The 23,028-nt window shown below is 48.5% G+C and overlaps 2 protein-coding genes across 4 annotated transcripts; one reads left to right on the forward strand and one right to left on the reverse strand.

Annotated features, from left to right (window-relative positions):
• The first annotated feature begins 620 nt into the window (after window positions 1-620).
• Window positions 621-9,598, forward strand: deaf1 (DEAF1 transcription factor). Its single transcript, XM_030053090.1, has 13 exons — window positions 621-1,189; window positions 3,048-3,145; window positions 3,416-3,548; window positions 3,684-3,833; window positions 4,218-4,357; window positions 5,041-5,106; window positions 5,334-5,378; window positions 5,583-5,703; window positions 5,865-5,996; window positions 6,213-6,514; window positions 6,753-6,833; window positions 6,984-7,073; window positions 8,947-9,598. The coding sequence occupies exons 1-13, from the start codon at window positions 718-720 to the stop codon at window positions 9,061-9,063; spliced, it is 1,947 nt and encodes a 648-aa protein (XP_029908950.1). The 5' UTR covers window positions 621-717; the 3' UTR covers window positions 9,064-9,598.
• A 1,184-nt stretch (window positions 9,599-10,782) lies between these two features.
• Window positions 10,783-22,128, reverse strand: LOC115360287 (D(4) dopamine receptor-like). Of its 3 annotated transcripts, XM_030053097.1 has the most exons (5): window positions 21,834-21,855; window positions 21,070-21,799; window positions 18,367-18,479; window positions 15,737-16,314; window positions 10,783-11,548 (listed from the first exon to the last, which is right to left on the reverse strand). In XM_030053097.1, exons 2-5 carry the CDS (start codon window positions 21,307-21,309, stop codon window positions 11,346-11,348), a joined length of 1,134 nt encoding a protein of 377 aa, XP_029908957.1. In that variant the 5' UTR covers window positions 21,310-21,799; window positions 21,834-21,855; the 3' UTR covers window positions 10,783-11,345. The 3 variants fall into 3 exon arrangements, with proteins under 3 accessions (XP_029908957.1, XP_029908955.1, XP_029908958.1); XM_030053095.1 differs by having other exon boundaries at window positions 21,070-22,126; XM_030053098.1 differs by having other exon boundaries at window positions 11,346-11,548; window positions 15,741-16,314; window positions 21,070-22,128.
• Between the last annotated feature and the right edge of the window lie 900 nt (window positions 22,129-23,028).

Consider the following 23,028-nt stretch of genomic DNA (forward strand, 5'->3'; position numbering starts at 1 on the left):
AGACAGACATTTTATTAATCTTCCAAAGATTTTTTTTGTCATAGCTGCCAGCAATATCATACAATCACGTAGAACCAGAAGAAAAGGAAAACCAGCAAACATGTCCAGCATGTTGAATTATGTCCAACTACAACCACAGCCTGGCCCTGTGCTGCACGTGACGCGCCAACATGCCCTAGAAATAATATGGGAGTGTTATAGTCTGCTATAACAATATGACATTATAGAAATATTATGGAAGAGTTATAGTCTGCTATAACAATATGACATTATAGAAATATTATGGAAGAGTAATAGTCTGCTATAATAATATGACATTATAGAAATATAGAAGAGTTATAGTCTGCTATAATAATATGACATAGAAATATTATGGAAGAGTTATAGTCTGCTATAATAATATGACATTATAGAAATATGGAAGAGTTATAGTCTGCTATAACAATATGACATTATAGAAATATTATGGAAGAGTTATAGTCTGCTATAATAATATGACATTATAGAAATATTATGGAAGAGTTATAGTCTGCTATAATAATATGACATTATAGAAATATTATGGAAGAGTAATAGTCTGCTATAATAATATGACATTACAGAAATATAGGAGGGTTATATAATACTATAATACTGACAATATAGACATACTGCAGTACATTACAGGTGTTTAATCAGGTAAATGTGAGTCAGGTTCTTCGGGTCCCGCCGGATCTCATGTTGGCCGCTGTGTGTCGCTTCGTGTTAGCTCGGGCTGTTTCGGTAATTTCCGGTGCATCTCTTTCCTGTGAGTTGATGAAAACAAAAAGTCAGACGCCATTTCTGCAGCTCGTCTGGATTCCCGCTGTAAAGTCGCTCTCCGGGCGCTCTGCGGCTCCGCGGCGGCTTCCTGTCCGCCTCCTCGTGTGTGTTTCCCGGCCGGAGGTTCGGCGGCGGCTCGGCGGCGGAGCGGCGCTGCTCGGCGGCTTTCGGCTCCAGTCGTTCCGGGGAGAGATGGACGAAGCGGACTCGGCCACGAAGGCGCTCGCGCTGGATGAGGCTCCGGGGGTGGGAGGGGTCGGGGGGGTGGGCTCGGACACCGAGTCGGAGGCGGAAGTCACGACGATGACGGTGATGGCGGAGCCGGGAAACATCGACATGACGGCCGAGTCTCTGCCGAACACCGACGACGCCGAGGCGGCGTTCGCAGGCAAGTAGCTGCCGTGGCACCGCGGCCGCAGGGCCGCTGGGGGGCGCTGTGCCACACCGACACACCGGGTCAGCTGGGAACCTGATGTCCGTGATCAATAATTAATGAATATTAACAGTGACGTAAATCCAATATCGATGATCTGATTGGAGTGTTTTTCTGCTCGTGCAGCTTCACTGACAGACGCGCCACGACATTATAACGACACGGCTTCCTGCTTTGTGGCAGAAACATGAAACACAAACAAAGCGCTCAGTTATTATTGATTCATCAGACAGCTGCCAACCCGGCGCGAGCTCAATCCACCAATCAGCGTTAACCTCACAGTTTAAATCTTATTTCATTTAAATAAGATTTAAACTGTGAGATTAACTGGCGCTGCCCCTGCCCAGCACAGCCTGCCTGTTTGTTTATTCTTACTGCTTGTTCTTTGATTCTTGTCACTGTGATGGTGGTTGTTGTTGTTGTTGTTGTTGTTGTTGTTGTTGTTAGGGGCCGGGCAGCCTGAGCTGCCAGCTCCCTCTTCATTCCTGCATGTTCTTCTTCTTCTTCTTCTTCCTTTCTCTTTCTTTCTTTCTTTCTTTCTTTCTTCCGAGGAAGTCCTACTTCCAATGCACGAATAGTCCCATGCCAGATTCCCTCAGCTGCAAACTCAAGCCAATAGTCCTGATGGTGGCGCTATAGCAAGCCTCTAAATTTCAAAATGTTGAAAATTTATAATAACCATATGTGCTGCAGCTTTGCAACTTTCATCAAAATGAAGCCCCGAAACCGAAGAAACCTTTGTGCACTTTACACTTAAACATCAGTTTTTCACTTATGGAGGGAATCATTCATTGTTAAAACAAATCACCAACATCTCCATGCTTTCTAGATTCAATATGTGTATTTTCAGATTTTTGTCTTGATGACTGATTTTTTTTTTTTTTTTTTACAGTGGTTTGAAATCTGCCATGTGACTGGCTCAGTCAGTTTGTGAAGCCTCACATGAAGTGAGATAGAGCCTTGTCCTTCATGCCAGAAACTGAGTTCAAGCCTCAACTGATGCAAAATGCACATTAAAATGCCACCTTTCTTTTCATCTTCCTGTTCTCCATTTGTTGCCCGGCCCTGACCAATGCTGAATAGAATTGTTGTTGTTGTTGTTGTTGGGGGGTGCAGTTGTAATTATATTTTTACAGGTCACTTTGCTTTGATGTGGGCCTTTAAAGCCACTGATATAAATAAGAAGAATTAAACTGTTGAATGAAAACGGAATGAAATTTTGAAAATGAAATTTTCTTGGCCAAACTTCACACTGACCTTAACACCATGGCTGGAACTGTGATGATGATGATGATGATGATGGTGATGATGATGATGGTGATGATGGTAATGATGGTGATGGACGTGTTAAAGCTGATTTTTGATCCAGTTTGCATTCACAGCACACTCAGCTCCGCCCGTCCCGCTCTCACACACTGGCTCATTAAACAGTCAGTCAGTCAGTCAGTCAGTCAGTCGGTGAGTTGAAGCAGTCAGATGAACCATCAGCTGGCCCGTTCCTGGATATTTGGGCTTCCATCTTTTTACCATGGACAGAATGGAGGTCCAGCAGATAAACAAGGCAAATTTATCTGTAGCACACTATTTACTATTTACTATTTGCTATTTTCTATTTCTTTTGACTAATTTCTTGCTGATTTTTGGGGTCATTTATTGATCATTTCCTGATCGCCTTTTTCATTTTTTTCTTTTTTCCATGTTGTTGAAAGAAATCCAGTGAACTTTTCTCAGGTTTCAAAGTGTTTAATGTGCTGAGGGAGGCGTGGCCTGACCATCAGAACAGGATACTGATGTTTGTTCCTGTTGTTGACAGAGGTTACCACGGTAACAGTGGGAGACGTTCAGGCTGCAGAGGACAACGTGTTCACCACCACCGTCGCCACATCAGGCAGCCTGCCGGACCACGTGCTGGTGCGCAAACACTGTTCCCTTTTGAGGGGTGTGTGTGTGTGAGTGGGTGTGTGTGTGTGTGTGAGTGGGTGAGTGTGGGTGTGTGAGTGGGTGTGTGTGGGTGTGTGAGTGGGTGTGTGTGGGTGGTGGGGGACGGCGGGGGTGGTGGGCGGAGGAGTTACTTTTGTTTTATCTGACAGAGAAAGATTTTTGTTGTACATAGACGTCGGACAGAACAATCCACCTTGTACGTGTGTGTGTGTGTGTGTGTGTGTGTGTGTGTGTGTGCAGACGGGGCGGACCACCCTGCAGCTGGGTGAGGGGCTCAGTACCCAGAAGGCCACTCTGATCGTGGTTCACACAGACGGCAGCATCGTGGAGGCAGCCAGCCTGAAGAGCGCCGCCGCCGCCGCCATTGCACCCGGTACGCTAGGGGTGTGTGTGTGTGTGTGTGTGTGTGTGTGTGTGTGTGTGTGTGTGTGTGTGTGTGTGTGTCAGCAGACAGTGGTGCTCTGGCCTCAGGTTGATGTGTGTTTCGGTGTGTTTGTGTGTCCCTCAGGAGTGCAGACCCCCCCCACCCCGCTGACGCCGGCCCAGGACAAAGACTCCTGCTCCAAGTACAACTGGGACCCGTCAGTTTACAACAACGAGCTGCCGGTCCGCTGCAGGAACACCAGCGGGGTTCTGTACAAGAACCGACTGGGCTCCGGTACCACACACACACACACACACACACACACACACACACACTCGTTAAAGGTGTTTAACGAGCTGTGTTTGGTAAAGTTGTTCACATGATGAGATTTCAAACAAAATGAAGCATCTGGATCAGACACACATCGACCAATCAGATGAGCTTTTAGGGGTCATGTGTTTGTAGCTGGTTTGTGGAGCTGTCCATCTTTCTGTAGCTCCTCCCCCACACACCTGGGCCAGGTAAGGACCGCGCTCCTGCCCAGTCAGATCTGTTCCAACCAATCAGCATTCAGCTCTTGACCGGAGCCAGTTGTTGTTCCGTCTAATTTAACCACATAAGACGAGATGAAAGAGTGATGACATCACAGTGACATCATGCCGGTGTTGTTGTTGCCAGGGGGCAAAGGTCGCTGCATCAAACACAACAAGCAGTGGTTCACCCCGACCGAGTTCGAGGGTCTGGCAGGAAGAGCCAGCAGCAAAGACTGGAAGAGGAGCATCCGCTACGCCGGGAGACCCCTGCAGTGCCTCATACAGGTCAGACATCAGTCTGATCTAATCTAATCTGATCTGATCTGATCTGATCTGATCTAATGTAATCTGATCTGATCTAATGTAATCTGATCTGATGATCTGATCTGATCTAATGTAATCTCATCTGATCTAATGTAATCTGATCTGATCTGATGATCTGATCTGATCTAATGTAATCTGATCTGATCTGATCTGATCTGATCTTATCTAATGATCTGATCTGATCTGATGTAATCTTATCTGATCTGATCTGATCTGATCTAATGTAATCTGATCTGATCTAAGATGATCCGATCTGATCTGATGTAATCTTATCTGATCTGATCTAATGTAATCTGATCTGATCTGATCTGATCTAATGTAATCTGATCTGATCTAATATGATCTGATCTGATCTAATCTAATCTGATCTAATCTGATCTGATCTAATCTGATCTGATCTAATGTGATCTGATCTAATGTGATCTGATCTGATGTAATCTTATCTGATCTGATCTGATGTAATCTGATCTGATCTGATCTGATCTAATGTAATCTGATCTAATCTGATCTGATCTGATCTGATCTAATGTAATCTGATCTGATCTGATGTGATCTGATCTGATCTGATCTGCTGTAGTACCGCTGTCTGAACCCTGCAGGGTCCAGGCCTGTGGGTGATGGTGTGTTGTGTCTCTGTTCTGCAGGAGAGGATCCTGAACCCTCACGCTGCGTCCTGTACCTGCGCCGCCTGCTGCGATGACCTCGCCCTGGTGAGTCTCCGCCCCTTCTGCAACACCTGTGACAGGTGTTTCAGGACCGGGATGGTCAAGGAACTTCCTCAGTTCTCTTGGGAGTGTGGACGTTTTCCAAAGGAGGGGCTTCAGGATTGAAACAGGATGAGCTTCCAGCTTGAAGAGCAGCGTCAGGATGATGTCACTTCCTGTAGCTCTGACCTCCCTCTCTCTCTCTCCCTCTCTCTCTCTCTCTGTGCTCTCAGTGCTCGAAGGACGGCGAGGCCTTCGCAGCAGAAAGCATCAGCATGGTGAGACCTGCAGCTCGCTGCTCCTGTACGAGTCCGGCTGTAAAAACATCCTGAAGGAAAAGTGGACAGGAACTTTTCTCTGAAAGAACTAAACTACTAGACTAAACTAGATTTTTTAAAATAATTTGAATAATTATTATTACTGTCATTATAATTAATGTAATGGCTGATTTTATACCTGATACTTTGCTCTGTCCGGTTCAGACCGGCCCGGTCCGGCTCTTCGTCCCGTACAAGAGGCGGAAGAAGGAGGCGGAGCAGCCGGCCCCCCCTGACAAGAAGGAGGCGGGACCCAAAAACATCACGCTGACCCCCGGGACCACCTGTAGGACACACACACACACACACACACACACACACACACACACACACGTCATTTGTGAATCAGCTGTGATGTCATACAAACAGCTTTACTTTGCTGTACTGATCAGTAATCAGTCTGTTGATTGGTACAGTGTATTGATTAGAGTATTGATCCCCCTGCAGTCACGGTGACCCCGTCAGGTCAGATCACTTCAGGCGCGCTGACCTTCGACAGAGCAGCTGCAGGCGACGCCGCCGCCACAGCCATCCTGTCGGAGAGCCCGGCGGCGGGCGAGGTGTTCGCCGGCACGGCAGGTGAGCCTCACCTGAGCCACGCCTCGTCAGGTGGACATTATTCAAATGATGAATGAAATAAGCACCTAGCACATCAGCCGATAATGAGTTGGTGAGACAGCCCGGCGGCGGTCTGGAAAGACACTCAGGCACTTCCTGTTGTTGTGAACAGGAGGTGGGCTGATGATGTCATCACAGTGAAATCAACCTCCTCTTCCTCCTCCTCCTCTTCCTCAGTGCTCACGGCGTTGCCGGCGCTGGCTGTGGCCCCTCAGCCGGTCCAGGCCAAGATGGCGGTGGGCCCGGTGGCTGGCGGGCTGGTGAACGGGCTGGAGGCGGCGGCGGCGGCGGCGGCGGGTGAGGGGGAGGGGCAGAAGAACACCTGGCTGTACCTGGAGGAGCTGGCCAACACGCTGCTCAGCAACGCCCAGCAGCTCAAAGCTCTGATCGAACAGGCCAAGCAGCAGGCTGGCCCCGCCCACAGCCATGACCCCGCCCCCACCCATGACCAGGACAAGGCCCCGCCCACCAGGAAGGAGGTCAGATGCTGCTGGAATCTGTTTGAACATGTTCATTTTTTAATCGTTATTTTATAGATTCATTCTGTTTTTATTTAATTTTAGAAGCTGGTTATTTCACTTCTGTGTGTGTGTGTGTGTGTGTGTGTGTGCGTGTGTGTGTGTGCGTGTGTGTGTGTGTGTGTGTGTGTGTGTGTGTGTGCGTGCGTGCGTGCGTGCGCGTGCACATGCGTGTGTGTGTGTGTGTGTGTGTGTGCAGTGTGTCAGTCAGATCTCGTTCCAGCAGCCGGATGAGTCCGACACCAAGAGGAGCTCTGACATCACCGAGATCATCATCAATGTAGGTCACACACACACACACACACACACACACACACACACACACACACACACACACACACACACACACAAAGTTTTGACCTCTGACCTCTGTTGTGTTGCCGTGGTGATCAGCTTGATTCTGATTGGTCGTGTATTTTGATCTTTTCAGCAAATGTGTGTGAACTGCGGCCGCGTGGCGCTGAGCGAGTGCACAGGCTGCCACAAGGTCAACTACTGCTCCGCCTTCTGCCAGAGGAAGGTAACAGGCCCCGCCCACTTCGCCACACGCACTCCCTGATGAAGATGCATTACCCACAATCCTTCATGATAAACTCATATTCCACAACAGCTGATTGGCTGGAAACAAACTGAGTCTGTAGTTTAACGACTTCACACTGAAACTCAACACACACCACACTGATTCTTGAGAATTTGGATAAATGATGTCCCACTAAGAAAAATGCTATTTCTGTTGGAAATGTACAACATTTTAATGAATAAAAAGAATCAAGGGCATAATCAGGGGGTCCTTTGCACATTTGTAAGGTTCTTTTAGAGGTTTATTTTAATTTGTATTAATTTAATGATTATATGTTGGCCCATGGCCTACAAAACCAGTTGTCCTCGGATAGGAGATAATCATTTCAACTTGATTAAAACAACAAAAAGTAATAATTTCATTGAATAATATCTTTACCACATGAAAGAGTACATCATAATATGTATTAAAAACTACAAACGATGAGTTTTGACAATATTTACTATTATTTTGTGGTTGCTCAAAATGTGTCCCAGATATTCGTCACCACCGTCAGATATTTATTTAAAAAATAATAATAAAAAAACTACAAGGTCAGTTACATTCCTGAGGAGCCCTTTTCAAACCTTCAGCTCTACTGCATGCTTCAAGACCGCTCAGGCTCCTGGAAGTTTGCTGTTTTCTCTTAAATCTCTTCATATTTTTGGACACTGCTACTGTCACAACCATAACATGTCATCACCGTCACTTCTGTATAAAAAATATTAGATTAGATTATGGAATAAATGTCTACTTTTTAAGAAGAGGTCTGATGCAGGTAGCAACAGGGTGAAAACAAGCTGGCTAATGTGAACAACTCATGCTGATCATGTGAAAGAGCAGGTTTTTGTCTCCACCGTCAGACGTCACCACCGTCAGGTTTTCTGTGTGACGGTGATGACTGAAGTCTGAAAAATGCTTATAACAGAGCTCAGGATTGTTATTTTTTGGACCAAATAGTTAAATAAAGTTGTTAAGCAAGAAGCCATTGACTTGAGTGGTATAAATTTTGGAAATGTATGTTTTAATGAGGCGACTGTCACCACCGTCAGATTAGTGTCACCACCGTCAGAGGCAGTTATATTGGTTTGAAATGAATATGCTTACAATATGTTTCTTTGGTGCTGTTGAGTTATTAAAGTAATAGTCTCTTTAATACAAAAATATGTTTTTCAAATTAAAAAAAAAAAACAATTACGGTGACAGTGTTGACAAAAACAAAGTAGCCTAATAACTGGAAAAACCTATTTTATGAAAAAAATGCAAAATGAGGAGGTTGCACCGGTACATTGCTGAACAGCCAAGACCTTGGTCTATAATGATATACCTTCACATTTTGTCATTTAACTCACTTTTTTTTTTTTTCAAAATTAAAACCTGTTTTATCCAAATTCCCAAGAATCAGTGACACTTCATTTCTCGCTGGTTTTCTGAGCTTTGATTGGCTGGTTTGTGTTCCCTTGTGAAACTTAACCATGGCTTCATAATGGTAACCATGGTAACGGTGTGTTTTTGTCATGGTTATGCTGTGGTTGAACCACAGCATAACATTTTCTATAGTTACCATAAAGAAAACCACAGAAACACTTTTCATTTCTAATCTTTCAGGTCATTTTTTTGTTGTTTTATTTTGGTAAAAGATGATTGGTGAGAATTCTGCGTGTTTTAAAAATGTTTTGACGTCATTTTACTTATTAATTTTTCCTTTGTGTTGGTAAATCCACATAAAAAACACAGCGACTGTCCATCAGGGTTAGGGGGTGGGACTTAAGATCACTCAGCACCAATCAGAGACCAGATAAGCAGTGACATCATCACGTGTCTGTGTCTGCAGGACTGGAAGGAGCACCAGCTGAGCTGCTGCCAGGCGGCCGGCGGCGGCGGCGGCGGCGTGACGGGGCCGGAAGACGACGGCGTGCCCGCCGTGGAACTGGACAAGGTCAAAGTGTAGAGACGCCACACCAGCCTCACGCTCCACTAATGACTCACTTCCTGTTTGGTGCATCACTTCCTCTGAACATGTCGGTATCCGTGGTGTGTTGCTAGGCAACATGTATGCCACCGACCCTTGTCTTACCACCTCCCGCCTTTTTCCAAGAACAACAACAGCCGCTGTCTCCGTGTTTCCTGTCTCTGTGGATCCGAGCAGCCGACCTGGAAAACCTGGAAGCTTATTTTGTTTTCCAGTCGTGGAAACGCCCGGAAACCCAAACAGCAAAGCGTCGGGACGTCCTGCAGAGAGAACAAGTTGGGCTGAAATGTTTCCTTGATCCGCTGACGTCCCGGGTCAGCGGCGCTCACAGGGGCGGGCTGTTCTGAGCGAAGCGTGTTGTTAGCGTGTCTATTTGTTTTACATGTAAACAACATGAAAACATGTGGACATGACCCGTGAACAGCTGATGTGAACAGCTGATGTGAACAGCTGATGTGAACAGCTGATGTGAACAGGTCCTTGAAAAATCCTGGAAAATGATTTCCTTTAAGAGCGGGAAAATCACGTGTTCCAACCTGCTGTTTAATAAAGTTTTGAAGCAGCTGTTTACCACGTCAACAAACCAGTGATCAATAAAGATTTCACAGCTCAGAGTCACAATGTGAGTTTGTGGTTGAAGCAGCCGCCTTATAATGTTCTGCTTCTTAACACTCAGAAACCACACAGCTGATCATTGGCTGTGGAAAGCAAAACGGGACTATTTTCCCTGGAGGAGGAGGAGGAGGAGGAGGAGGAGGAGGAGGGAGCGTTTCAGTGTGAAAAAGTCCTGAAAAGCCAACAGTGCTGCTGCTTTTAGGAAAACTCATGTGGAGGACTTTATTGGGCTGATGGAAAACTGGAGTGAAGAAAGTGTGAAGGCTCTGAAAGTTCATGTTCATATCGTAGTGGAATGAATGGAGGAAAGGGAGGAGGAGTGATGTGGCAGCTCTGAAAGCCCACTGCTCGCTCTGGGAGGAGAGCAGAGGAACGTTCTGCAGAGGAACCTCTGGACATGCAGAGGAACGTTCTGGAACACGCAGGAGAACCGAGATGGAGCTTTAGTGTGTTTCTCTGTTGTGAGTGAAACTGATCAGAGATCTGTTTCAGCCGCTTAGTAGCAGCAGCTGATCTCAGATCTGTTTGACAAAAGAACAGAAAATGTAAAATAAAGTTCATGTGACGAGGAAATGAGCAGCTGATCCTCATGTGAACACTTCCTGTTTGTCTAAAATAAAGAAGAAGAAAAGACTTCCTGTTTCCTGTCCTCATGGTCCTAGTGTCCCACCGAGACCTGTCCCTACTCTGCCTCTGATTGGCTAACTCTGACCTTCAAGGCAACAAGCACCAGCCAATCAGAGGCAGCGGCGGGTCTTCATAGAAGGCAGGTGGGAATTGAATTGAATTGAATTTTTATTTAAGTGTCGTGCACTCAAGGTGCCCAACCCACATGGGCTTATAAGACACTAAACATGACAAACAGCATTGCATAGTGTGTAAACAGATAAACAAAACAACAACAGATAAACAAAAATAAAGAAAAACATACATACACAAAAAGCCCTGTGTGTGTGTGTGTGTGTGTGTGTGTGTGTGTGTGTGTGTGTGTGTGTGTGCAGAGTTTTGATGCTTTGACTCGTGTTGGACGTGTTTTTATTTATTTATTTTCTTGGCTCACTGACACAAACAGGATGACAATAATCTTTTTGAACCAGTTCTTTATTCCTGCTTTTTACATTTTTGATCATCATCATTATTCTTATTCTTATTTTTAAACCATAGAACACTAAGGACTGTTATCATGTTCATGAAGGTAGGGGGCGCTCACGGCCCTCTGCTGGAAACCAGAGGCCTTCACCCTGCAGGGCTAACGAGCCGCTCCCCAGCAGCTCGTTAGCAGCTCGTTAGCAGCTCGTTAGCAGCAGGTCAGGGGGGAGGGGCCTGATGAAATGTTTATGTGTTTCCAGGAACAAAAACAGATCAAACCTGCAGAGGGACAGGAAGTGACATCACATCCTGTTTCTGGACAGCTGGAGGTTTCCTGCTGGACGCAGCAGACGGCCCCACCTCTGACCCCTGACCCCTGACCCCTGACCCAGGTCAGTTGTGTCCCATGATCCGGCTGTGGGTCACGTGCTGACCGCCCCGCGCTGCGGCGGGCGCCGGTCTGATGAAGTGTTTCATCTGAAAACTAACGAGCTTCGTCAGCAAATGTTTCCGTCTCAGTGAGCCAATCACAGCTGGCGAGGAGGCGGGGGCGGAGCCTAGCAGCAGCTGGGGAGGAACTTCTTGAAGAACTTCCTGAACTCGGTGTTGAAGACGGTGTAGATGACGGGGTTGAGGGCGCTGTTGACGTAGCCGAGCCACGTGACCACGCTCATCAGGCTGGGCGGCACGTGGCAGCTCTGGCAGCGCGCCCGCAGCGTGTGCACCACGAAGAACGGAGTCCAGCAGAACAGGAAGGCACCTGAGGACCAGAGGGAGAGCGGGCCGTCAGAACACCAGAACCAACACCACAGAGCTGCGATCTGATGGGATCTGATGGGACCAGATGGGATCAGATGGGATCTGATGGGGTGTGATGGGATCAGATGGGATCTGATGGGGTGTGATGGGATCAGATGGGATCTGATGGGGTGTGATGGGATCAGATGGGACCAGATGGGATCTGATGGGGTGTGATGGGATCTGATGGGGTGTGGTGGGATCTGATGGGACCTGATGGGATCTGATGGGGTGTGATGGGATCTGATGGGGTGTGGTGGGATCTGATGGGACCAGATGGGATCTGATGGGGTGTGGTGGGATCTGATGGGGTGTGATGGGATGTGGTGGGATCTGATGGGATCTGATGGGGTGTGGTGGGATCTGATGGGATCTGATGGGGTGTGGTGGGATCTGATGGGATCTGATGGGGTGTGGTGGGATCAGATGGGATCTGCTGGGATCTGCTGTGCGAGCTGCAGCCAGCAGGTGGCGTGCTGCAGGTTCGTGCTCTCAGCTGCTGCAGCCTCAGGAAACTTCATTCAGTCATTTCAGTGAACACATTATTATTATAATCTTTGTTTTTATGCTGATTATTGTGTTAGGGTTAGGGTTAGTGTTATAACTGCCATTGTAATGTTTATTATGCCAGGAGTGAAAGCTGACGTCAACACGTCGCCATGGTGACAGCTGTCAGCTCATTTAATGGGAACACGTCACCATAGTAACAGCTGTCAGCTTGTTTAACGGGAACAGGTTGCCATGGTGACAGCTGTCAGGTTGGTTAACGGGAACAGGTTGCCATGGTAACAGCTGTTTTACACATCAAGACAGCAATAAAAAAAAATCTATGCTGTATTTTTTGAATCACAGCAATCTGTAATATGAAAAGCATTTGACCATACAGTTGTGTGTGAGTGTGTGTGTGTGTGTGTGTGTGTGTGAGTGTGTGTGTGTGTGTGTGTGCAGCAGGACCGAGGTGAATGGCTGCTGCCTGGAGGAACTGTGAGAGCAGCTGACGAAGCAAAGCCACATGGGAATTCTTCGACCAATCGGATTACAGCCGGCGCTCTTACGTAATAATTGGATTGAGACTTAAGTGGCTTTGTCCGATGTGGGCTAAAGGCTAGCAGGTCATCACAGGAGCGCTAATTATAGACCAACCTTTTCTCCTCTCTCTGTGTGTGTGTGTGTGTGTGTGTGTGTGAGTGTGTGTGTGAGTGTGTGAGTGTGTGTGTGTGTGTGTGTGAGTGTGTGTGTGTGAGTGTGTGTGTGAGTGTGTGAGTGTGTGTGAGGTGGGTGGGTGGGGGGCGGCGGGAGGGGGAGGTTCCTGAAAACCTGCAGACCAGATTAGGGATTGATCTCCATGTGATGTCATCAAACAGCTGGTGTGTTTGAGCCGTTCACACTTCAAACACTTCAGAAAGACTAAGAAACGATAGAAAGTTACAAGAGCGTTCCCTAAAAATGACCAGAAAATATGCAAAAAATAGACAGAAAAAAGAGAGAAAACAATGCATTGACTGAAAAAATCAATTCTATATTTAAAATTTAAGGAAAAGTGCCAGAAATCTACAAAAAAAATAATAATAATAAAAAAAGGTTTCAAAGGGCCAAGCAGGGAGCCAAGACAGGTCACTGATGTATCCCAGAATGCATCAGTGTGTCAGAGAGGCTTCAGAAGAGCTTGAAGTCCTAATGTGACATTTAAAGACAGACAACGTATCCATCCGCCCGCACGACACGATCCTATTGGTCCAAACCGCTGGGAGAATGTAAACAAAGCCAGCAGCTCAGAACCAGACGGACAGAGAGACGACCAGAGGAGGAGGAGGGAAGAGGAGGAGGATGATGATGATGATGAAGATGCTGGCCAACCTGCAGAGCTTCACCTGGCGAGGTGATAAGACATGTTGTCAAGGCGATCCATCCACACTGAATTCCATAATATTATTACTATCATTTATATTCTTCTCATTGATATTATGTTGATGATGATTATTGATGTTGCCGGAGTGAGCATCAGGTTTCCTCGGCTCCAGGCGTTCCCACTCGTCCCTCAGCGGCCCCTCAGCAGCCCCTCGGCGGCCCCTCGGCGGCCCCTCAGCGGCCCCCTCAGTGGCCCCTCGGCGGCCCCTCGGCGGCCCCTGAAGCAGCCCCCTCAGCGGCCCCTCGGCGGCCCCTCGGCGGCCCCTGAAGCAGCCCCCTCAGCGGCCCCTCAGTGGCCCCTCGGCGGCCCCTGAAGTGCCTCTGGTTTCTCAGCTGCGTTCGTCTTTAGGCCAGCAGACGCTTTCAAATACCAGCTTCATTTATTCCAGCCTAACCAGTCTATTCATAAAACAATAAATAACATGAACAAAATAAATTTTTTTTTTTTTTATCAGCCTGTATCGGTGTGACCAGCCTGTTAAAAACATGAGAAACCAGCAACAATAATAAGTTATGCTATGATGCTATGCAGTAGCTATGGTTTTCCTGATGGTCGCTAGGGCGTTCAAGGTGGTTGCTAAGGAGTTTCATGGTGTTCAAGGTGGTTGCTAAGGAGTTTCATGGCGGTTGCTATGGTTTCTGGGAGTGTTGCTATGCAGTTGCTATGGTGTTCTAGGTGGTTACCACGGCACGGATAGGCAGTTGATATGATGTTCTGGGTGGTAGCTAGGGAGTTGCTGGCCGGTTGCTATGGTGCTTCTGATTAGTGCTAGCGTGTTGCTATGCAGTCACTATGGTATTCTGCATGGTTGCTAAGGTGCTGCTAGATGATTGCTGTGGTGTCTGGGGGTGTTGCTATGTGGTTGTGGGGGTGGTTGCTAGGCACTTGCTTGTGTTTGAGGTGTTTTTGTGCCTCCTGCAGGGCGACCAGCCGTCCTGCTGCAGGTGGGACTGCACGTCCCACAGTTTGACTGGCTCGAGTTTTCAAAAGACACTTTTCTAAAATCTGTGTTTTATCCATGAAGAAAGCAGCTGTGATCTTGAAGGTGTGTCTGCTGTCAATCAAACTGCCCACCTGGTCCAGAGCAGGTTCACCTGCCAGCCACAGTCACCAGCTCATACGAACGTCCCGCCCAGTGAGGGGCGTGCCGCTGCAGCGAGGAGGAACCTTCAGACCTGAGAGAAGCTTCCAGAGGCGTTTGTTGCGTCTTGCAGGTGGAGAGACAGAAAGCGAGCAGCAGAACAACGTGTGCAGTGCTTTTCCTCATCTGAAGCTCACATGTTGCCCGTATTACATTTTTACCTTCTAAATGTTTTAAGTTCCTCCAGATGTTTGCTTTGCAGCTGCAGTGAGTGATTTCTGACCACTAGAGGGCGCTGAGAGTTGCTCCTGCTTCCTGGTTCAGATCTCTGCTACAGAAGCCAAAGTTCAGCTGAAAAATGTGTTTCTGGATGGAAGTGAGGGAACGATGGAGGATTATTCTGAGTGTGAAAATGTGCTGAAGGGACAGACTTTCAGCCACAAGGTGGCGCTGCAGCCACAGAGGCTCTCGCACCGCTGAGCTGATGTGGATCCACTTCTGGATCCCAATGAGATGTTTAAGAGACGCTTTGGATGAAGCTGAGCAGAGGAAGAGGAGGAAGAGGAGGAAGAGGCGGAGCTTCTTTGGTCCAGACAGAAATGTAGACAGATCAAAGCAGGAAGTAACAACAGAGGCAGCAGGTTTACTGGAGTTACTGGGAGGGTTTACTGGGAGGGTTTACTGGGCTGGGCTGTCTGTGCAGCACGAGGCGCATATTAAATATCACTGATAACATTTCTGAAATTTGTAATAAAAGGCCAGAGAAAACAGGAAAATGACTGCACTTCCCTTTAGACCTACAACACCCACAATGCACTGGGCAGACAGCAGCACTGGACAACAAACTGGGGCAGTGTGTGTGTGTGTGTGTGTGTGGGTGTGCATGTGTGTGTGTGTGTGCGTGTGTGTGCGTGTGTGCGTGTGTGTGCGTGTGTGTGTGTGCGTGACCCTGCTGACAGAACAGCTGGAGGGTTGATGCCCAGTGGCTGCTGGGAAACTGTGTGCTGTGACGACACAGATCTGAGTGAACTGCTCCTTTAATGTGGTTAAAGTGTGCAGCTCGATCGAGACCCTGAAGTAAAGGTTTGTTTGAGCGGGTCACAGCGCCACCTGGTGGTTTGTGAGCGCCTTGAGGAGCGTGACCACAGTCAGAGACTCACCCACGACCACGGGCAGGACCCGCATGGCCTTCCGCTCCCGGCTGTTGATCTTGGCTCTCTTCTTCTTGTGAGGGTCTGAGGTGAACTTGATCTCGGCGTAGGCCACGGCGGCCACGGGGCCGCGTTTAAACTGGGGCGGGGTGAAGGGCCGGGGCGGCTCCTCCTCCTCCGCGTTGTCCGTCAGCTCCTGCTCGATGATGGGCGGCAGCGGCGGCGGCAGCGAGGCGAGCGGCGGCAGTGCGGCGGCGGCCTCCTGCAGCTTGCGGCAGGCCTGGATGCTGTTCTTCAGCTTGGCCTTTCGGTTCTCCTCCCAGCGGCGCAGGCCGCGGAACATCCCGCAGTACAGCAGCAGCATGATGGGACAGGGGATGAAGAAGGAGCACACGGACGAGTACAGCACGTAGTCGCCGTTCTCCAGCTTGCACTCGCCGGGGTCGCGGCCCGGCACGTCGTTGATGCCGAACATGACGGGCGAGGCCACGGCCAAGGCCAGGACCCAGGTGGCCGACAGCAGCACCACCTGCCGCTGGTCCACGTGCTTCCTGTTGTAGTTGAGAGGGATCAACACGGCGATGAACCTGCAACACGCAGGGGACGCATTTAGACGTGACACGCTAACTCACTGCATCACTGATCCACCTTTAAATATCGCAGAATCATTTTCATCACCACAAACATCATTTTGACATTTAAATCAAATATTTTGTTGCTAATTTTCTGATCATTTTCTTTCTTTTTACTCATTTCTGTTAAAGTTTCAGGTCATTTCTTCCTAATTTACTCATCATCCTTTTGCCTTTTGACAGAAAACGAGCACACACACACACACACACACACACACACACAGACAAACACACACACACACACACACACACACACACAGACGAACACACACACACACACACACACACACACACACACACACACACACACACACACACACACAGACACACAGTATTGTCCTCTCTGGGCCCATCAGTCTTTATAGAGCTCTGATTGGCCCTGACCTGTCTCCATGCCCTGACCTGTCTCCATGTCTGACCTGTCTCCATGTCCTGACCTGTCTCCATGTCCGACCTGTCTCCATGTCTGACCTGTCTCCATGTCCTGACCTGTCTCCATGTCTGACCTGTCTCCATGTCCTGACCTGTCTCCATGTCCTGACCTGTCTCCATGTCCTGACCTGTCTCCATGTCTGACCTGTCTCCATGTCCGACCTGTCTCCATGTCCGACCTGTCTCCATGTCCTGACCTGTCTCCATGTCCTGACCTGTCTCCATGTCCGACCTGTCTCCATGTCCGACCTGTCTTCATGTCCTGACCTGTCTCCATGTCCGACCTGTCTCCATGTCCGACCTGTCTCCATGTCCTGACCTGTCTGCATGTCCGACCTGTCTCCATGTCCTGACCTGTCTCCATGTCCGACCTGTCTCCATGTCCGACCTGTCTGCATGTCCTGACCTGTCTCCATGTCCGACCTGTCTCCATGTCCTGACCTGTCTTCATGTCCTGACCTGTCTGCATGTCCTGACCTGTCTCCATGTCCTGACCTGTCTCCATGTCCGACCTGTCTCCATGTCCGACCTGTCTGCATGTCCTGACCTGTCTCCATGTCCGACCTGTCTCCATGTCTGACCTGTCTCCATGTCTGACCTGTCTCCATGTCCGACCTGTCTGCATGTCCTGACCTGTCTCCATGTCTGACCTGTCTCCATGTCCTGACCTGTCTCCATGTCTGACCTGTCTCCATGTCCTGACCTGTCTCCATGTCTGACCTGTCTCCATGTCTGACCTGTCTCCATGTCCTGACCTGTCTCCATGTCTGACCTGTCTCCATGTCTGACCTGTCTCCATGTCCTGACCTGTCTCCATGTCCGACCTGTCTCCATGTCTGACCTGTCTCCATGTCCTGACCTGTCTGCATGTCCGACCTGTCTGCATGTCCGACCTGTCTCCATGTCCTGACCTGTCTCCATGTCCTGACCTGTCTCCATGTCTGACCTGTCTCCATGTCCTGACCTGTCTTCATGTCCTGACCTGTCTGTATGTCCGACCTGTCTCCATGTCCTGACCTGTCCCCATGTCCTGACCTGTCTCCATGTCCTGACCTGTCTCCATGTCTGACCTGTCTCCATGTCCTGACCTGTCTCCATGTCCGACCTGTCTCCATGTCCTGACCTGTCTCCATGTCCGACCTGTCTGCATGTCCGACCTGTCTCCATGTCCTGAACTGTCTGCATGTCCGACCTGTCTCCATGTCCTGACCTTCTTCATGTCCTGACCTGTCTCCATGTCTGACCTGTCTGCATGTCCGACCTGTCTCCATGTCTGACCTGTCTCCATGTCCTGACCTGTCTGCATGTCCGACCTGTCTCCATGTCTGACCTGTCTCCATGCCCTGACCTGTCTGCATGTCCTGACCTGTCTCCATGTCCTGACCTGTCTGCATGTCCGACCTGTCTCCATGTCCTGACCTGTCTCCATGTCCGACCTGTCTGCATGTCCTGACCTGTCTCCATGTCCGACCTGTCTTCATGTCTGACCTGTCTCCATGTCTGACCTGTCTGCATGTCTGACCTGTCTCCATGTCCTGACCTGTCTCCATGTCCTGACCTGTCTCCATGTCTGACCTGTCGATGCTGATAGCGCAGAGGTTGAAGATGGAGGCGGTGCAGAGCATCACGTCCATCGTCATCAGTCCGTCACACACCGTCATGTTCAGCGTCCACACGCCGCCCTGGAACTGGACACACACACACACACACACCCACTGTCAGCCTCCGCCACAAAGCATCATGGGACTTTCATCGTTAACATTCCTCCATCAGGGAACATGTAACACAGGAAGTTCTGTGATAACAACACTGATAACATTACACAGCTTATATTTACACTTTTCAGATCATAATTTAATCTGATCACTGTTACTAATATTTTTTGATTACAGCTAATAATCTGATTTAATTACAGTTGATCTGATTTGATTGTAGTTTAAATAATCTGATTTGATTACAACTAATAATGTGATTCGACTGCAGTTAATTATCTGATTTGATTAAAGTCAATTATCTGATTTGATCACTACTTTTAAAATGCAAGTTCAGCAGTAAGACAGGGTTCAGGTCAGAGAGACAGTCAGCTGATCAGACATGAAGCAGCTTCAGACGGACCGCCAGCTTTAAAGACCTGCACGTCAGAATAAACATTTTCGGACAGGCAGTGAGAGTTACCTGGTGAGCCCGTCCTGCGTGTCTCACAAACACACACACACACACACACACACGCACACACACACACACACACACACACGCACACACAAACAGGGACAGATGAAGGATGCTGATTGGATGCAGAGTTTAAACTCACGTGTGACGAGATTAACCTCACATGATATTAGAGTGATGATACACAGAAGATATATGCTGTGTGTGTGTGTGTGTGTGTGTGTGCGCGCGCGTGCGTGTGTGTGTGTGCGCGCCTTAATTTTCTGGTAATTTTCTTTGCTAATTTTTTACTAAAGGTCTGGTAATTTTTTAATGTTCTGATAAATCCATTAATTTTTTAAAATCATTTGAATTTGTTTGGGTTTCAAAGGGTTAAACACTGAACACTATCAGGAAGCTGTCTCGGTTCTCATGTCCCCTGTCAATTTGGGGTCCAAAATGTCAAAAGTCTGAACATCCTGGGTCTAAAGGGTTCTCTGTGGAACCAGAAATAATTCTACTATAGAACCACAAAGAAAAACTAATTTTGTTTCCAGGCAGCACCTTTATCTTTGTGTGTAGCAGGCCACCAACCCTTTAAAACGTCATTTTCCTCTGACCAGGTGAAAAATCTGCCAGTGGGGTGAGATAATCTGAGATAATCCCCCTTGTTTTCAGCTCAGTGTGTCTTGTCTCAGGGTTTTCTCTCGTTGCTGTTTGTGTTGCTCTGCTGCAGACGCTTGAAGCAGCCGAGTGTTGCCGGGGAGAGCGGCCGGCCTCGTCTTGTGGCCCCGCAGCAGCAAACAGCAGCCGCTTCTGCCACCGCCGCCACCGCCGCCACCGCAAACCGCTTCAACACGGCCAAGAGAACCCTGCGCTCGCCTCCAGCTCAGGAAGCTCCTCTGGGAACGTGTTGAGACACATCAGCCACCAGGAGCCACACAACCACACTGGATTCAAGTTCAAAAGTGGGATTATCTCAGATTATCTCATCCCATTGGCAGATTATTGACCTTGCAGGAAGAAAATCAAGGTTTGAAGCCTGAAGGAACCTGAAGGACATGCAGGTTCTCTGCAGGGCGGTTCCTGAGGTTCCAGCTTGTGATTCAGAGTTGGTTCCTCAGGACAGAGACCCCTCAGACAGACAGGGTCCCAGGGGTCCGTGACATGAGACAGTTTGGGACGCCCTGGATTAGATGCTGGAATGAAAACCAGCAGGAAACAGAACCACAGCTTGAACCTCCACTGCCCTCCTCTCACCCAGGCTCCGGGGGCCCAATAGGGGCCCCTGGGGGTCCTAGATCAATTGTAGATCAATCAGTCAATAAATAAATGAATGAAGTGTCTTGAGTTGACCCTTAAAGAAACTGATATGGAAAAGGTGATCACTGGTAATCAATAGTTAATCACCAGATGGTTTTAATGACCTGGAGTCAATAGGATGCAACAATCTGATATTAAAGACTTTTCACATCACTATGCACTAAAGTGTGTGTGTGTGTGTGTGTGTATGTGAGAGAGTGAGAGAGAGGGAGGGGGGGGGGGTTGACCTCTGTACTGGCCCTCATGGGGCCCCGGGCCCCACAGGAGGGGATTTCAGTATTTATTTGTTCTGGTTTTGAACTGATGAATAGAGTCAAAGTAGTGAAATTAAAGCAGAATATTAACATCATCACTTGTACTTTTTGAATTAAACTCCAGTGAAATGAACCCTTTGAACCCTGAGGCAGTTTGCTTGTTTTCGTTCAGGACAGGCAACATGCTGGGAAAAAGGAAAACTGGAAAATTAAAAAAATTCAAAATTAGCAAAAAATAATTAAAAATAAAAGTAACAAGAAAACTGTATTTTAAATAAATTAGTAAAAGATTACCAGAAACATTAATAAATAAATAAATTAATAAATTACAAGATTACCAGCAAATTAACAAAAAGAATCCCTTTAAAATTAGGAAAAAATATTTTTGTAAAAATGACAATAAAACTATATTTGTAATGATTAAAATGAAAGGCCTGTGGTTAAACTCCTCATCAGGAGTCCTGAGGAGGAGCCTCGGGGCCCCTGAGGGGCCTCGGGCCCCACTTTAAACACACTGCTCTTTGGTTTTCCCGTGAGGCTCCGGGGGACTGACCTCGGAGTAGACGAAGAGCGGCAGCACGAGCACGGCGAGCATGAGGTCTGCCACGGCCAGGCTGACGATGAAGTAGTTGGTGGTGGTCTTCAGGGCCTTCTCGGTGTAGACGCTGAGGCAGACCAGCAGGTTCCCGCAGATGATCACCACGATCAGCAGCACGCCCAGCACCAGGGCCGGCACGTTGTGCGCGGAGGCCCCGCCCTCCACGCCGCCGGACGCCGTCAGGTTGTCCGGCATGTCAGCTGTCCCTCCCTGTCCCGGCGTCCCGGGGGGGCGGAGTCATGTAGGCCCGGGGTCAGGCCACCAGCCGGACCGGACTCTGCCCACCATCCTGCAGGGCCATGGCTCAGGCGGACTCTGCTGGACTCTGCAGGACCCTAACGATCTATAGAGGACCCTACCGGACTCTCCTGGACTCTAAACTGTGTGCTGCGGCATGAAGTGAGTTCTCAGACGAATTTCTCCTGAGGGGGACAATGAAGTCAAATCTAATCTAATCTACTAGACCTTACTGTATTCTACCAGACTCTACAGGACTCTGCTGAACTCTGATGGACTCGACTGTAGCCTACACTGCCAGACCCTACCGGACTCTGCCAGACTCACCCAGGCCCTGATGGTCTCTGCAGGTCTCCTCTGGACTCTGAACTGTGAGCCGCTACATGAACTGAGTTCTTTTGAGCACCACGACAAATTTCTCCTGAGGGAGATGATAAAGTTTAATCTACTGGACTTCCAGACTCTACTGGACGCTTCTGGACTCTACCGGACTCTTCCAGGCTCCTCCACTCTCTGCCGGGCTGCGCCGCCTCCTGTGCGTCTTTACGCGGAGCTGTCAGCGCGCGCGCAGCGGGACGGACGCGGACGGGGTGTGACGGTGCGACGCGGCTCGCGCACTGACTTCATGTTGTAAAGTCCCGGTCCGGTCCGGTCCGGTCCCGCTGAGGCGGATCCGGGTGTGATGCGTGGCTGTGCGGGTCTGTGCGCGCAGGCAGCGGGTCGTGCTGAGGTCCCGCAGGAGCGGCGGAGGCTTATCATGTCCAAATTAGCCGTAAAGCGGCTTAGAGCCCGTTCACGTCCTTGAGCCAAACCGCCGCGCGCCTCCGGTCAGGTCTGACCCGGGAGCAGCACCTGCACGGCCTGCGCGTTCACGTCCCGTCACGTTCATGATGACAAGAACCGCGAGGATCAATAAGATCAACCGGATCCAGAGGCACGCGACCCGGTGTCCCGCCGAGCCTCACCCGAAATGAAAAAAATGGATTTACATTTAATATCATTCATATCATAATATTTAATATAATCATTTTGTTACTTGTAATATGAAAACGTTTTTCTAATAGGCTATTCCTACTTTAATGCCTCAGTCGGCCGTGACGTCATCACGAGGTTGTCATGAAGCGCTGACAAATAATAATGATAATATTATTATTAATTAATTAATTAATATTATTAATTGATTAAATTAACTTATTAATTTAAAGTTGTTGTTTGTGGGTGTGTTTTTGTGTGTGCGTGCGTGTGTGTGTGTGCGTGTGTGTGTTCTGTCTGCAGTGAATAATTGCATGAAAGCTATGATGACAGACATTTACTGAGCTTATTATAGAAAGTATTTGATTAATTTAAAAACAGATTAAAATTGTTATTAATTCCATGTTGGTTAGGCGCCTGTGCTGCTGGGGGAGCAGCACCGGAGCCAGAGACACCAACAGACTCAACAAACTGATCAGGAGGGCTGGCTCTGTGATCGGCTGCAGACTGGACACTGTGGAGGCTGTGGTGGAGAGGAGGACACTGAACAAACCCTGATCACCCTCTCCACCACACACACACACACACACACACACACACACACACACACACACACACACACACACACACACACTGGACAGACAACGGAGCTCCTTCTCCAACAGACTGTTGCAGCTCCGCTGTCGAAGGGACAGATACAGGAAA

The sequence above is a fragment of the Myripristis murdjan genome, chromosome 6 (genome assembly GCF_902150065.1).
Source record: "Myripristis murdjan chromosome 6, fMyrMur1.1, whole genome shotgun sequence".
NCBI classification, from domain to species: Eukaryota; Metazoa; Chordata; class Actinopteri; order Holocentriformes; family Holocentridae; genus Myripristis; species Myripristis murdjan.